General features: G+C 44.7%; 1 protein-coding gene across 1 annotated transcript; it reads left to right on the top strand.

Annotated features, from left to right (window-relative positions):
- Positions 1–595: 595 nt before the first annotated feature.
- LOC133120043 (sodium-dependent neutral amino acid transporter B(0)AT1-like) lies at positions 596–15721 on the top strand. The gene is made up of 12 exons (XM_061230187.1): positions 596–833; positions 1551–1691; positions 1998–2135; positions 2620–2801; positions 3302–3412; positions 3834–3946; positions 4982–5110; positions 5278–5434; positions 9997–10201; positions 12176–12335; positions 12519–12681; positions 15539–15721. Exons 1-12 carry the CDS (start codon positions 635–637, stop codon positions 15719–15721), a joined length of 1881 nt encoding a protein of 626 aa, XP_061086171.1. The 5' UTR covers positions 596–634.
- The last annotated feature ends 1341 nt before the right edge of the window (positions 15722–17062 follow it).

Below are 17062 nucleotides of genomic sequence, written 5' to 3'. Positions count from 1 at the left end.
TATGTGTACCCCTGCACAGGCATGGTTAGCATTAGCTCATCAAGGTCATTACATTCAGTGCCATTTGTGCAGCTCACTGATAAGCTATCAGCCTTCCTGACCTGCTCACATTCCACTGATCACAAGTAATAGTCATTAAGATTAAATAAGTGATACTGTGTATGAGTGTACATAAAGGTCAGTATAAATGCAGTAGCCCTCCTCTGTACACTGACACACACAGTCTTGCTCACACACTCGGTCACACTCATTCACACACTCATTCACACACTCTCGGTTTCACACACTCTCGGTTTCACACACTCGTTCACACACTCTCGGTTTCACACACTCTCGGTTTCACACACTCGTTCACACACTCTCGGTTTCACACACTCATTCACACACTCGTTCACACACTCATTCACACACTCATTCACACACTCTCGGTTTCACACACTCTCGGTTTCACACACTCGTTCACACACTCGTTCACACACTCTCGGTTTCACACACTCGTTCACACACTCTCGGTTTCACACACTCATTCACACACTCGTTCACACACTCATTCACACACTCATTCACACACTCTCGGTTTCACACACTCTCGGTTTCACACACTCATTCACACACTCGTTCACACACCTGTGAGATGAAGCTGAAGCTGCCGAACCCGGGGCTGGACGGGCGGATCCCTTCCCACCAGCAGCTGGAGAAGATGGAGCTGGAGGAGGCAGGGGACCGGCCCAAATGGGACAACAAGACCCAGTACATGCTCACCTGCGTGGGCTTCTGTGTGGGCCTGGGCAACGTCTGGCGCTTCCCTTACCTGTGCCAGAGCCATGGGGGAGGTAGGTGCTCCATTACCTGTGCCAAGGGTACCAGAACAACAGACAGATCAAGCTGATTGGCATTGCAATGTTCTGATTTGTCACAATGAACTTTCCATCAAGCTGTATTCAATGTATTCCATTTTTTGAATTGTTTGAAAAGGAGAGAATGAGGGTTGCTTTACAGTAAAGGTCAGAGAAGGAAACTTGACAAAATTCATGTGTAAAATAAAAAATTTCAAATGGAAACATTGTGAACAATGAGGTGATGATTACACACAACTTATCACAGCTCAATTCAATTTTATTTGTATGGTGCTTTTCCCAGCAAACTGTCACAAAGACCCTTTACATAGTAACAGAGGGGAAGAAAAAAGAGAAATAGCCCCAAACAGTGGAAAGTAAAAAAAATACCCTAGTGGGAAGAAAAACCCTCAAACAGTGATAAGAAGAAATCTCAGGAGGAACCTGGCTATAGGGGGAACCCGGCTATAGGGGGAACCTGGCTATAGGGGGATGCCCATCCTCCGCTGGCCTGTTGGTCGAGTTAAAACGTCATGGAGGTGTGTGCTGTGTGTGAAGGGGGTGATGGCTGTGTGCTGATCAGCCCAATGAGGCGTGTGCTGTGCAGGTACAGCTAGTTTCCTCCTTTAGGATCAGTCACTTTCTCCAAAATGACTGAAAGCAGATGTCTATAAACCAGCACATAATAGATCAGGTCCTTGCCTATAATCCTAGGTGCTTTCATGATCCCATTCCTGATCCTGCTGGTGTTGGAGGGAATTCCTCTGCTGCACCTGGAGTTTGCCATTGGCCAGCGGCTGCGAAAGGGGAGTGTGGGGGTGTGGACGGCCATACACCCCTATCTAGGTGGCGTGGGTCAGTATCACAGATGCTGTTCAGTATATCACTTTTACAACTAAATTATTTCACAATTGTTATCAAATTGTATACCATACAATTTGTCCCTAGTGGACTGTGAGTGTATTTCAGCCATGTGACAGACTTGCAGTCACAGTATTAACATCAAAACAAGACAGAAACCATGAAATGCACATAACTACAGAGTGGAAATGGCAGCTGAAAATAAGGACATGGATACATCACAGGTTTATCACAGTTATAGCATACAAATCAGTGACATATTTACTATGAAATATACAAACTGCACTGTGTAATTGCCAGGAATCGCATCCATGCTGGTGTCCTTCTTGGTGGGCCTGTACTACAACACCATCATGGCCTGGGTCATGTGGTACTTATTCAACTCCTTCCAGGACCCCCTGCCCTGGAGCCACTGTCCCATCAATGCAGACAAGACTGGTATGTCAATCATTCAATCAAACAATGAACCATTCATTCTATCAATCAGTCATTCTGAAGATGGAGGTATTGGTAAAATATTGGCACTGGTATTTCGTCCAGTCAAGTCAAATTTATTAAGTATAGATCTAAAAATGCTTCTGTGTTTAAGAGTAAAAAGTTAAAATATGTCCATGTCTTTATCTCTGATAGGCATGTCTCTAGTTTTGAAAGTTGAGAGAGGTCTTGTGGTTTAAGAGGGAAATAAAGCTGTATGTCATCAGCAATGATGAAAATTGATGCCGTATTTACAGATTATATCATCAAGGGGGAGCATGTAGATGGTAAAAAGCAACAGACCAAAGACTGAACCTTGTGGCACACCAAACTTTTAGAGTTTAGACAGTTTACTGAGATATGCACATTAATTTACTGAAAAGTCATCATCTTTGAGTACAAACAGCCAGGGCACAGTGGGGTACAGTGTGAGTGTCGCCCCCTGCAGGACTGGTAGAGGAATGCGAGAGGAGCTCGCCTGTGGATTATTTCTGGTACAGGGAGACACTCAACAGCACGGCCGCCATAGAGGATTCAGGCGGCCTGCAGTGGTGGATGGTTCTGTGTCTGGTGTGTGCCTGGACCGTGCTGTACGTCTGCACTATCCGGGGCATAGAGACCACCGGCAAGGTACGCCCTCTAGTGGCCATGCAGGAGCGCACGCCTGGTCACAGGTGAATGATGCGAGAACACTGTCTGTGTACGCTACCCTTTCCCCAATAAGTCCCTCATCCCTGACTCCACTCTAAGAACACTGTGTACGCTACCCTTTCCCCAATAAGTCCCTCATCCCTGACTCCACCCTAAGAACACTGTCTGTGTACGCTACCCTTTCCCCAATAAGTCCCTCATCCCTGACTCCACCCTAAGAACACTGTCTGTGTACGCTACCCTTTCCCCAATAAGTCCCTCATCCCTGACTCCACTCTAAGAACACTGTCTGTGTACGCTACCCTTTCCCCAATAAGTCCCTCATCCCTGACTCCACTCTAAGAACACTGTCTGTGTACACTACCCTTTCCCCAATAAGTCCCTCATCCCTGACTCCACCCTAAGAACACTGTCTGTGTATGCTACCCTTTCCCCAATAAGTCCCTCATCCCTGACTCCACCCTCTCCTCTCTCCCCAGGCAGTGTACATAACGTCCACCCTGCCGTACTTGGTGCTCACCATCTTCCTGATCAGAGGACTGACACTCAAAGGTTCTGTGGATGGAATTAAGTTTCTCTTCACCCCAGATGTGAGTAAACTGCCCTTAATTCGTCAACACTGCATTCATTATGACATATATGACAGGCACTTCTGTATTCTTTGAAAAAAAATCCTAAATCGTGGACATTTATCTGTCCCTGCCTACATCCAACACAAGAAAACAAAATACAAACATGAAAAATGCAATGAGTGTGACACACATGAGCCAGGATTTTACATTATTTAACATAAGTAGGAAGAGTAGGAAATGTTCAGAAATGAAAATAGACTTTAAATTATAGTTTATTTCTGTAGCTACTGGCTTTCTTCCTTCAGTTACACTTTTAATGGATTAGTTACAGATAAATTCTGCCACCAAGTTTTCAGGTATGAGCAGTGCATAAACAAACAACAAAATGTGCAATGTAATGTGTGTGTGTGTTTGTGTGGGGTGCATGTGCTTCTTGTAGCTGGCAGAGCTGGCAAACCCATCCACCTGGCTGGATGCAGGAGCTCAGGTGTTCTACTCATTCTCTCTTGCTTTTGGAGGTCTCATCTCCTTCTCCAGCTACAACTCAGTGCAGTAAGTGACCATGACTTTAGGATATTCCACTGCAGTAATTGACCAAGACTAGGATATTCCAGTGCAGTGACTGTGATTGTAGGATATTCCAGTGCAGTGACTGTAGGATATTCCAGTGCAGTGACTGTACGATATTCCAGTGCAGTGACTGTGACTGTAGGATATTCCAGTGCAGTGACTGTATGATATTCCAGTGCAGTGACTGTAGGATATTCCAGTGCAGTGACTGTGACTGTAGGATATTCCAGTGCAGTGACTGTGACTGTAGGATATTCCAGTGCAGTGACTGTAGGATATTCCAGTGCAGTGACTGTAGGATATTCCAGTGCAGTGACTGTAGGATATTCCAGTGCAGTGACTGTAGGATATTCCAGTGCAGTGACTGACTGTAGGATATTCCAGTGCAGTGACTGTACGATACTCCAGTGCAGTGACTGTGATTGTAGGATATTCCAGTGCAGTGACGGTAGGATATTCCAGTGCAGTGACTGTAGGATATTCCAGTACAGTGACTGTAGGATATTCCAGTGCAGTGACTGTACGATATTCCAGTGCAGTGACTGTAGGATATTCCAGTGCAGTGACTGTGACTGTAGGCTATTCCAGTGCAGTGACTGTGACTGTGGGATATTCCAGTGCAGTGACTGTGACTGTAGGATATTCCAGTGCAGTGACTGTAGGATATTCCAGTGCAGTGACTGACTGTAGGATATTCCAGTGCAGTGACTGTGACTGTAGGATATTCCAGTGCAGTGACTGTGACTGTAGGATATTCCAGTGCAGTGACTGTGACTGTAGGATATTCCAGTGCAGTGACTGTGACTATAGGATATTCCAGTGCAGTGACTGTGACTGTGGGATATTCCAGTGCAGTAAGGGCTATGACTGTGGGATATTCCAGTGCAGTAAGGGCTATGACTGTGGGATATTCCAGTGCAGTAAGGGCTATGACTGTGGGATATTCTGTGCAGAAAATCTTTATTTTAAAGATTCAGAAATAGGTTTGTTAATAGTATCTCTTTTTTTATCCCCCAGTAACAACTGTGAGCAGGATGCTGTGATTATATCAGTCATCAACGGTTTCACCTCAATTTATGCAGCTACTGTGATCTACTCCATCATTGGCTTCCGTGCCAGACAACGACTGGATGCTTGTTTTGCAGGGTGTGTCTTTGATTATCCTGGGTAAAAGTGTGTGTGTCTTTAGTTATCCTGGGTAAAAGTGTGTGTGTCTTGTTATCCTGGGTAAAAGTATGTGCATCTTTAGCTATCCTGGGTAAAAGTGAGTATACCAAATTTTGAACATGTTTACTTGTTTCTCATTTCTGTAGAAACATCCTGGCCCTCCTGAACACGTTTGATCTTCCTGAAGACAACATCACAGAGAGTAATTATGCACAAGTTGTTCAAAGCCTCAACAGCACGTCTCCTGAGATCATTAAGGGACTGGATCTGAAGCCCTGCAACCTGAACACCTTCCTCAGTGAGGTGCGTCCTGTCATACCTTTAAACCAAAACCAAACTCAACACAGCCACTCAATAGAGCTCCTGTAGAAACCAACACTAATCTCACCACAGCCACTCAATAGAGCTCCTGTAGAAACCAACACTAAACTCACCACACCCACTCAATAGAGCTCCTATAGAAACCAACACTAACCTCACCACACCCACTCAATAGAGCTCCTGTAGAAACCAACACTAACCTCACCACACCCACTCAATAGAGCTCCTGTAGAAACCAACACTAACCTCACCACAGCCACTCAATATAGCTCCTGTAGAAACCAACACTAACCTCACCACAGCCACTCAATAGAGCTCCTGTAGAAACCAACACTAATCTCACCACAGCCACTCAATAGAGCTCCTGTAGAAACCAACACTAACCTCACCACAGCCACTCAATAGAGCTCCTGTAGAAACCAACACTAACCTCACCACAGCCACTCAATAGAGCTCCTGTAGAAACCAACACTAACCTCACCACACCCACTCAATATAGCTCCTGTAGAAACCAACACTAATCTCACCACACCCACTCAATATAGCTCCTGTAGAAACCAACACTAACCTCACCACAGCCACTCAATAGAGCTCCTGTAGAAACCAACACTAACCTCACCACACCCACTCAATATAGCTCCTGTAGAAACCAACACGAACCTCAATACAGCCACTCAATATAGCTCCTACACAGCCACTCAATATAGCTCCTATAGAAACCTGTCAGGGAGCAGGGGCGGGAGACCAAGAGCGACCGGGAAGGGATCACAAAGTTACCAACGATAAGTTGGATAACCACTAAAATAGGCGAGGAATATAAAACAGAAAACGGGAGAGAGACTCCCTGGCAAACTACCCACTGAAACAAAACCGTGAAAGTGCAAACTAGCACAAAATGTTTAGTTTTTTATGAGAAAATAACTGAAAAAGGGAACCAAACTCCCTGGCGATACGCCAAACGAAAATCTGACCTGAACTATAACGGTCAGGAAAAAGTAAATTAAATTTTTGACAGGCAGTCTCGAAAAGGGCTAACCCTGAGTGCCAAACTCTGCCACTCGCTCCTCTAAACAGAAGCGGATCCAAGCAACAAAAATAGGGAAGGTTCTCAGGAACCAACCAACCCAAAGGAAAAACAATATAGGTCCCTATACTTCTATCTAATTTCTAAACTGAATGCTTTTCAAGACTAAAAGCAATTCAGTCCTCCAACAACTCTCTATCTGTCTACCTCTGTACCGGCCCAGTGCACATATCAAGCTGAAACACCAAAGCTCAGAGCAGTGCCAGGAAGAGACTTAAATAGCTCTCCATGCAGCTGACTGCAATCGGCCATGATTACACCCGCATTCCACATGTGGGAGGTAATTTCTCCTGCTGAACTTGGCCGGCACGCCCTCTTGAGGTAAATTCTGGAATTCCCAGAAGTAGACAGTGAAAACCATGACAGAAACCAACACTAACCTCAACACACCCACTCAATACAGCTCCTATAGAGACCAACATTAAACTCACCACAGCCACTCAATATAGCTCCTATAGAAACCAACATTAAACTCACCACACCCACTCAATATAGCTCCTATATAAACTGGAACTAAACTCACCACTGCTGGGTTTCAGCCTTGGGTGTTTACCACCCTGAAATGTTACACATTCTTGTATATGCACAGACATGGGCTTGTTTATTTATTTCACCATGGCAACAACTTAAAACCTGGAGAAAATTTTAATGGAAATTTTTGATTTTCAATTACATTTTTTACAGTTTCAAAATAATACAAAAAGTTTGGGAACTCTTCCTCTGGCAAATATAACCGCTTGCAAATGTTTCCTGTAGCCAGCTAAGAGTCAATTCAATTTCACTGCAACCTGACGTATTGTCCATCTATTACCTCTCCCTGGGGCCGTCCCCGCTGGCTGCCACAGCATGTCCAGCAGGTTTGACATCTGAGGGGTGTGGGGTTTGAGGTCTGGGGACCGTGGTGGCCATTCCATCTGTCTTCCATTCCAAAACCTTCATCTGTCTTCCTGGTGGTACTTCATGGTTGATTTTGAGGTATGCTGTGGATCATTGTCTTGCTGGAATGACCAACCTCTCTTCAACTTCAATGTTTGGACTGACCTTCAAACATTAGCCTGTAGAATTTCTTGATATTTGGTGGAATCCATTCTTCCTTCCACTTGCACAATATTTCCTGCACCCCCAGCTGCCACACAACCCCAAAGCACAATGGATCCACTTCCATAATGGATCCACCTCCATCATGGATCCACCTCCATAATGGATCCACCTCCATAATGGATCCACCTCTATAACGGATCCACCTCCATAATGGATCCACCTCCATAACGGATCCACCTCCATAATGGATCCACCTCCATAATGGATCCACCTCCATAACGGATCCACCTCCATGATGGATCCACCTCCATAACGGATCCACCTCCATAATGGATCTGCCTCCATAATGGATCCACCTCCCTTTCATAATGGATCCACCTCCCTTTCATAATGGATCCACCTCCATGATGGATCCACATCCATAATGGATCCACCTCCATAATGGATCCATCTCCATAATGGATCCTCCTCCATAATGGATCCACCTCCATAATGGATCCTCCTCCATAATGCCAATAATGTAATAATGGATCCACCTCCATAATGGATCCACCTCCATAATGGATCCACCTCCATAATGGATCCACCTCCATAATGGATCCTCCTCCATAATGCCAATAATGTAATAATGGATCCTCCTCCAGAATGGATCCACCTCCATAATGGATCCTCCTCCAGAATGGATCCACCTCCATAATGGATCCTCCTCCATAATGGATCCACCTCCATGCTGAACCCTTTCCACTTGCCTGGCCCCCAAGGAGGCAATTCCAGCCTTTTCTGTACTGGTCCTATAAATGTGTCAATATCTCAAAAAAACAATTTACTGCACACACATGGTTGAAGACTTATATTAAAGATGAGGCTTCTACTATTCAGGAATTTGAGACAAAATGTATGTCAGAATCTAAACTGCTGTTCTCGCTAGCAGAGAGTCTTTAATCTGGCATCGTCATTTTGTAGTTTTATTATGTCGCAGTGTTTGTTGTTTAAATGTTTTATTGTTGTCCTGTGAACAACTAGACTTCGTTACTCCTTTTTGCAGATGTGTGGGTTCTTCTGAGTATTTCTCACCAGGTCTCGGGTCATTCTGTCTGAAATCTTTCTTGGTCTTCCAGGCCTTGCCTTGACTTCAACCATTTATCTTCCATTTTCTAATAATGTTTCTGACGGTGGAAATAGCTAGCCTTCTCCTTCTTGGTGGAAATGAACCATGTTCATTCTGACATCCTTGGACAACTGTTTAGAGGACCCCATGGGTGTTAACACCAGACAGAACAGCCACTGCTGTTGGATGCATTAGGAGGCATGGGGTTACTTCAGAATAAAAAGTTCAGCCCAGGATTTATCCTCACCTGACTGAAGCCCTAATGAGCCCTAATGGGTCAGTGCCTTAGTAATCATATAAACAGTAACAAAGAATAATCAAAAAGGGTTCCCAAACTTTCCTTTTTTATATGATTCATAAACAGTAAAAAATGAAAATAAATAGCAATTTTGCTTTAACATTTGACCTAACAGTTAATGATGACATTAACTGTGGTCAAATGTGTCCAAGAACATAACCTTATATATAGTGTAGTATTAGTTTGGGAGAAGGGAGATTGTTCGATGCTGCTATGTTGTCAACGGCCTGCAGCCACAATCATCTTATCCTCCCTGTCCTCTGTAAACAATGTAGCCTATTATTTACATTTATTCATATTGTTTATATTACCCTTTTTTTGATATTACCCACCTAGATGATGCACAAACAACCATTTATTTTCAGACCTAACAGAAACTGTTAATTATTAAGCGAAGCTCACAAATCCGGAATGTAGACTGTTTGTATATCGCGTCTCTGTCCAAAAAGAGGCATCTGTGCCCTTGTGCATGCACTGTGTCACAGCTTGCTGCAGGCTCTTGTCCAATTACTAACGGTGAACCACTGGAGAGCTCGTAGCACCCAGCTCCGATGTTGGAGCGAGAAGCTTCCCACTTCACAAGGAACTCTGCATTTGAATATTTTTGCAAAGCTAGTGATTTCGAACTGTAATGAGGCAGGTCAGGTGCCAATATACATAAATGGATGAACATGGCTATACATGAATATAAACTCAATCCAGCTTCAACATAAACCTGCTAACACTTTAAACTCAACCCAGCTTCAACTTAAACCTGCTAACACTCTAAACTCAACACAGCTTCAACATAAACCTGCTAACACTTTAAACTCAACCCAGCTTCAACATAAACCTGCTAACACTTTAAACTCAACACAACTACTGCCCAGGCTGAATATATATTGTTCAGATACAAATGGGCTGGAGACTGATTTTAGTCAAACAACTGCTCCTGTAGAATAAGTTATTTTAGCATGCATTTGTGCTTCTGTTGTGTGTGTTAGCTTAATTTAGCATGTGTTTCTGTCCCACAGGGTGTAGAGGGGACTGGTCTGGCCTTCATCGTGTTCACAGAGGCTATCACCAAGATGCCTGTCTCTCCCCTCTGGTCCATTCTGTTCTTCATCATGCTGTTCTGCCTGGGGCTCTCCTCCATGTTCGGGAATATGGAGGGGGTGTTAGTGCCGCTGCAGGACCTCAATCTTCTTCCAAAAAAATGTCCCAAAGAGGCAATCACTGGTGAGTGAAATGGGTAAAAGGTTTATACCCAAGATTTATCACCACCACACACTCATCCCCACTTCCCACCACACTCATATCCACTGTTTCAAGCAAAAACTAAGAATCTACTTTCCTCAAAATTCTACACACAACACCCCATAATGACAACATGAAAGAAGTTTTTTTTTTTGTTTTTTTTTGCAAATTTATTAAAAATAAAAAACAAAGAAATCACATGTACATAAGTATTCACAGCCTTTGCTCAATACTTTGTCAATGCACCTTTGGCAGCAATTACAGCCTCAAGTCTTTTTCAATATGATGCCACAAGCTTGGCACACCTATCTTTGGGCAGTTTCGCCCATTCCTCTTTGCAGCACCTCTCAAACTCCATCAGGTTGGATGGGGAACTTCGGTGCATAGCCATTTTCAGATCGCTCCGGAGATGTTCAATCGGATTCAAGTCTGGGCTCTGGCTGGGCCACTCAAGGACATTCACAGAGTTGTCCTGAAGCCACTCCTTTGATATCTTGGCTGTGTGCTTAGGGTCGTTGTCCTGCTGAAAGATGAACCGTCACCCCAGTCTGAGGTCAAGAGCGCTCTGGAGCAGGTTTTCATCCAGGATGTCTCTGTACATTGCTGCATTCATCTTTCCCTCAATCCCGACTAGTCTCCCAGTTCCTGCCGCTGAAAAACAGCCCCACAGCATAATGCTGCCACCACCATGCTTCACTGTAGGGATGGTATTGGCCAGGTGATGAGCGGTGCCTGGTTTCCTCCAAACATGATGCCTGGCATTCATGCCAAAGAGTTCAATCTTTGTCTCATCAGACCAGGGAATTTTGTTTCTCATGGTCTGAGAGTCCTTCAGGTGCCTTTTGGCAAACTCCAGGCAGGCTGACATGTGCCTGTGGCTTCCGTCTGGCCACTCTACCATACAGGCCTGATTGGTGGATTGCTGCAGAGATGGTTGTCCTTCTGGAAGGTTCTCCTCTCTCCACAGAGGAACGCTGGAGCTCTGACAGGAGTGACCATCGGGTTCTTGGTCACCTCCCTGACTAAGGCCCTTCTCCCATTGCTCAGTTTAGACAGGCGGCCAGCTCTAGGAAGAGTCCTGGTGGTTCCGAACTTCTTCCATTTATGGATGATGGAGGCCACTGTGCTCATTGGGACCTTCAAAGCAGCAGAAATTTTTCTGTACCCTTCCCCAGATTTGTGCCTCAAGACAATCCTGTCTCGGAGGTCTACAGACAATTCCTTTGACTTCATGCTTGGTTTGTGCTCCGACAGGCACTGTCAGGTGTGTGCCTTTCCAAATCATGTCCAATCAACTGAATTTACCACAGGTGGACTCCAATTAAGCTGTAGAAACATCTCAAGGTTGATCAGTGGAAACAGGATGCACCTGAGCTCAATTTTGAGCTTCATGGCAAAGGCTGTAAATACTTATGTACTTATGTGATTTCTTAGTTTTTTATTTTTAATAAATTTGCAAAAATTTCAAAAAACCTTCTTTCATCTTGTCATTATGGGGTGTTGTGTGTAGAATTTTGAGGAAAAAAATGAATTTATTCCATTTTGGAATAAGGCTGTAACATAACAAAATGTGGGAAAAGTGAAGCGCTGTGAATACTTTCCGGATGCACTGTATGGCTAACACATACGTTGTTATTTGTCAGTTAAGCTCTGCATGCAGCTGCGGCTCTAGCCATTGATAGAGCTCACACAGTTAGACTCTAATCTACTGTATCAGCCTCTGGCTTAAACCTGAAAGGATCAGGATCAGCAAATATGTCTTCTACAGACTCACCAGAGTCATTTGAGTCATTGATACTTTCCTTTGATTCAGAATAAAATATTTCAATGCTATCCATTTGTGTCATATTTTCAACCTAATGCTATATAGCAGAGCTTCTCCTGTTCCCCCTGTGACATCACACACCTGTGTGGAACCTGTGTACAGGTGTGATAGTGGACCTGTCTGTTTTTCAGGTTCCATATGTCTGTTCTCCTGCGGCTTTGCTCTGATATTTGTGCAGGGTTCAGGTGACTACTGGCTGGCCCTGTTTGACAGCTTTGCTGGCTCCATCCCCCTGCTCATCATTGCCTTCTGTGAGATGATGGGAGTGGTTTATTTGTATGGAATTGACAGGTCCGTGTACTCACTCAAGTCTCTGAGATCCGCATCTGCAATAAGCTATGTACCTTGCTGGTGTGTGACTGTTACTGAGCCAATTCTGTTATTAGACCATAACTCCAGTCTTTTTGCCAATTCCTACAATACAGGCTGGAAAGATGACCAGGCCAGTGCTGATTCCGTTCACTGTTCCCACAGGTTTAACAGGGATATTGAGTTTATGATCGGACACAAGCCCAATATCTTCTGGCAGGCCACCTGGAGGGTGATCAGCCCTCTTATCATGCTGGTCATCTTCCTCTTCTACTTCGTCACCAAAGTCAGTTCAGAGCTGACCTACCTGGTGTGGGACCCCAGCTCCGTATGTACCACTCCCATTAACCGCATACCTGCACACACTGTAGCTCTGTATGTTCCACTCCCAATAACCACATACCTGCACACTGTAGCTCTGTATGTACCACTCCCATTAACCACATACCTGCACACTGTAGCTCTGTATGTACCACTCCCAATAACCACATACCTGCAGACACTGTAGCTCTGTATGTACCACTCCCAATAACCACATACCTGCACACTGTAGCTCTGTATGTACCACTCCCAATAACCACATACCTGCACACTGTAGCTCTGTATGTACCACTCCCAATAACCACATACCTGCACACACTGTAGCTCTGTATGTACCACTCCCAATAACCACATACCTGCACACTGTAGCTCTGTATGTACCACTCCCAATAACCACATACCTGCACACTGTAGCTCTGTATGTACCACTCCCAATAACCACATACCTGCACACACTGTAGCTCTGTATGTACCACTCCCAATAACCACATACCTGCACACTGTAGCTCTGTATGTACCACTCCCAATAACCACATACCTGCACACTATAGCTCTGTATGTACCACTCCCAATAACCACATACCTGCACACACTGTAGCTCTGCATGTACCACTCCCAATAACCACATACCTGCACACACTGTAGCTCTGTATGTACCACTCCCAATAACCACATACCTGCACACTGTAGCTCTGTATGTACCACTCCCAATAACCACATACCTGCACACACTGTAGCTCTGTATGTACCACTCCCAATAACCACATACCTGCACACACTGTAGCTCTGTATGTTCCACTCCCAATAACCACATACCTGCACACACTGTAGCTCTGTATGTACCACTCCCAATAACCACATACCTGCACACACTGTAGCTCTGTATGTACCACTCCCAATAACCACATACCTGCACACACTGTAGCTCTGTATGTACCACTCCCATTAACCACATACCTGCACACTGTAGCTCTGTATGTAGCACTCCCAATAACCACATACCTGCACACTGTAGCTCTGTATGTACCACTCCCAATAACCACATACCTGCACACACTGTAGCTCTGTATGTACCACTCCCAATAACCACATACCTGCACACTGTAGCTCTGTATGTACCACTCCCAATAACCACATACCTGCACACTGTAGCTCTGTATGTACCACTCCCAATAACCACATACCTGCACACTGTAGCTCTGTATGTACCACTCCCAATAACCACATATCTGCACACTGTAGCTCTGTATGTACCACTCCCAATAACCACATATCTGCACACTGTAACTCTGTATGTACCACTCCCAATAACCACATACCTGCACACTGTAGCTCTGTATGTACCACTCCCAATAACCACATACCTGCACACTGTAGCTCTGTATGTACCACTCCCAATAACCACATACCTGCACACACTGTAGCTCTGTATGTACCACTCCCAATAACCACATACCTGCACACTGTAGCTCTGTATGTACCACTCCCAATAACCACATACCTGCACACACTGTAGCTCTGTATGTACCACTCCCAATAACCACATACCTGCACACTGTAGCTCTGTATGTACCACTCCCAATAACCACATACCTGCACACACTGTAGCTCTGTATGTACCACTCCCAATAACCACATACCTGCACACACTGTAGCTCTGTATGTACCACTCCCAATAACCACATACCTGCACACTGTAGCTCTGTATGTACCACTCCCAATAACCACATACCTGCACACACTGTAGCTCTGTATGTACCACTCCCAATAACCACATACCTGCACACACTGTAGCTCTGTATGTACCACTCCCAATAACCACATACCTGCACACTGTAGCTCTGCATGTACCACTCCCAATAACCACATACCTGCACACACTGTAGCTCTGTATGTACCACTCCCATTAACCACATACCTGCACACACTGTAGCTCTGTATGTACCACTCCCAATAACCACATACCTGCACACTGTAGCTCTGTATGTACCACTCCCAATAACCACATACCTGCACACACTGTAGCTCTGTATGTACCACTCCCAATAACCACATACCTGCACACTCTGTAGCTCTGTATGTTCCACTCCCAATAACCACATACCTGCACACACTGTAGCTCTGTATGTACCACTCCCAATAACCACATACCTGCACACTGTAGCTCTGTATGTACCACTCCCAATAACCACATACCTGCACACACTGTAGCTCTGTATGTACCACTCCCAATAACCACATACCTGCACACTGTAGCTCTGTATGTACCACTCCCATTAACCACATACCTGCACACACTGTAGCTCTGTATGTACCACTCCCAATAACCACATACCTGCACACTGTAGCTCTGTATGTACCACTCCCAATAACCACATACCTGCACACTGTAGCTCTGTATGTACCACTCCCAATAACCACATACCTGCACACACTGTAGCTCTGTATGTACCACTCCCAATAACCACATACCTGCACACACTGTAGCTCTGTATGTACCACTCCCATTAACCACATACCTGCACACACTGTAGCTCTGTATGTACCACTCCCAATAACCACATACCTGCACACTGTAGCTCTGTATGTACCACTCCCAATAACCACATACCTGCACACTGTAGCTCTGTATGTTCCACTCCCAATAACCACATACCTGCACACACTGTAGCTCCATATGTACCACTGCTATGCAGTTGTCATGTTCTTCTCCAGAGGTGAAAAGAGATAATGCTACAGAGCACACATAATACGTTTTATATTGGTTTATTCAAAATTTGTGTAATGTCATGTTAGCAAACTGGATTTGTGCCATAGAGAAGTTGTTATTGGTTTGATTGTGGCTTTTGTGGTTCTGACTGCAGGAGGGATTTCCTACACTGGAGAAGCTGGCCTATCCAGACTGGATCTACACCATCATCTTCATCTTAGCCGGAGTTCCTAGCATTACGATCCCATTGGTTGCTCTGTACAAGTTCATCAGGAACCGAGGCTGCAGGAACAGGGAAGGAGATTCTCTCAGTACAGTCTCTGCCACAGTGTTTTAGTCATATGAACCATTTTGGCAACTATGGAGTCTATAAAATTTAGTTTACTGTGTAAATGTTAATTGTATCAGTTTCATCCTAGAAGTAAAACATTGTCCAAATGAGCTTTGCTCTTAAGTGTCATTTATGTGTCAATATTTTTGCCAAATATGCATCAATTCTATGTATGCAAAGAACACAAAATATGGGTGAATTTACAATATTGCAGCTGTGGTCTTTATTTAGTTCCAGGAAGAAAACAACATGCTTCACTGAGAAAGCTTCAACATTAAGGGCATAATTCAAAGTGCAATGCAGGCTGGGGGCTCTGTGTGATGTTGGAAGTTATCAGCAAGGTTATAAAACTGATAAAGTCCAGACCAGTAAAGTGTAGATGTTTTCTCTCATTTTAACTACAAATGATTTTATTTTCAACAAAAAACACTTCATCCTGAGAGGAACAAGATGGGAGATGTTTCAGGTCAGTTGAAGCAGAAAAGGCTCTTGTATGAACCGTTAAACCTCAAGCTGTCAACCTGAAGTAATAACCAGTTTTTTAAGTGTCTACATTTTAAAGAGGAAGTGTTTATGAGTGGCTCATTCAGCTCTCCTACATCAGCTCCAGATATGAAGGTGAGATACACATGTCAGGCCTCGTGTTGAAGAGGCACCATTCCCACAACAGGGCCACAGTGTCAACTGCTTCTCGGCACCAGTGGTTCATTTAAGTCATTGATTGGCTAAAGAATCCACACTCCCTGTTCTCAAGCCCTTAACTGACTGCTGATCGAAAGGAATCGCAAAAACACAGTAGACACTGTGGCCCCCAGGGAATTTTGACACCCCTGTGCTATAGTGTGTTCTAGAATACACACTCACAACCCCAACCCCATATACAGCTACCCCTTACCCCACACATATCTACAGCTACCCCTTACCCCACACACACCTACAGCTACCCCTTACCCCACACACACCTACAGCTACCCCTTACCCCACACACATCTACAGCTACCCCTTACCCCACACACACCTACAGCTACCCCTTACCCCACACACATCTACAGCTACCCCTTACCCCACACACACCTACAGCTACCCCTTACCCCACACACATCTACAGCTACCCCTTACCCCACACACATCTACAGCTACCCCTTACCCCACACATATCTACAGCTACCCCTTACCCCACACACATCTACAGCTACCCCTTACCCCACACACATCTACAGCTACCCCTTACCCCACACACATCTACAGCTACCCCTTACCCCACACATATCTACAGCTAACCCTTACCACACACACCTACAGCTACCCCTTACCCCACACATATCTACAGCTACCCCTTACCCCACA

This window comes from Conger conger, unplaced genomic scaffold (assembly GCF_963514075.1).
Source record: "Conger conger unplaced genomic scaffold, fConCon1.1 SCAFFOLD_74, whole genome shotgun sequence".
In the NCBI taxonomy this organism is placed as follows: domain Eukaryota; kingdom Metazoa; phylum Chordata; class Actinopteri; order Anguilliformes; family Congridae; genus Conger; species Conger conger.
Note: the sequence above shows the minus strand (reverse complement) of the source record. Positions and strands in the feature narration are given on the sequence as shown.

Bases quoted from the DNA above. Each gene is read 5' to 3' on its own strand.
- LOC133120043 (XM_061230187.1), top strand. From the start codon at position 635: ATGAAGCTGAAGCTGCCGAACCCGGGGCTGGACGGGCGGATCCCTTCC. The intron at 10,202-12,175 runs GTGAGTGAAATG...TCTGTTTTTCAG, and splicing joins TCCCAAAGAGGCAATCACTG to GTTCCATATGTCTGTTCTCC. The intron at 12,682-15,538 runs GTATGTACCACT...TTCTGACTGCAG, and splicing joins TGGTGTGGGACCCCAGCTCC to GAGGGATTTCCTACACTGGA.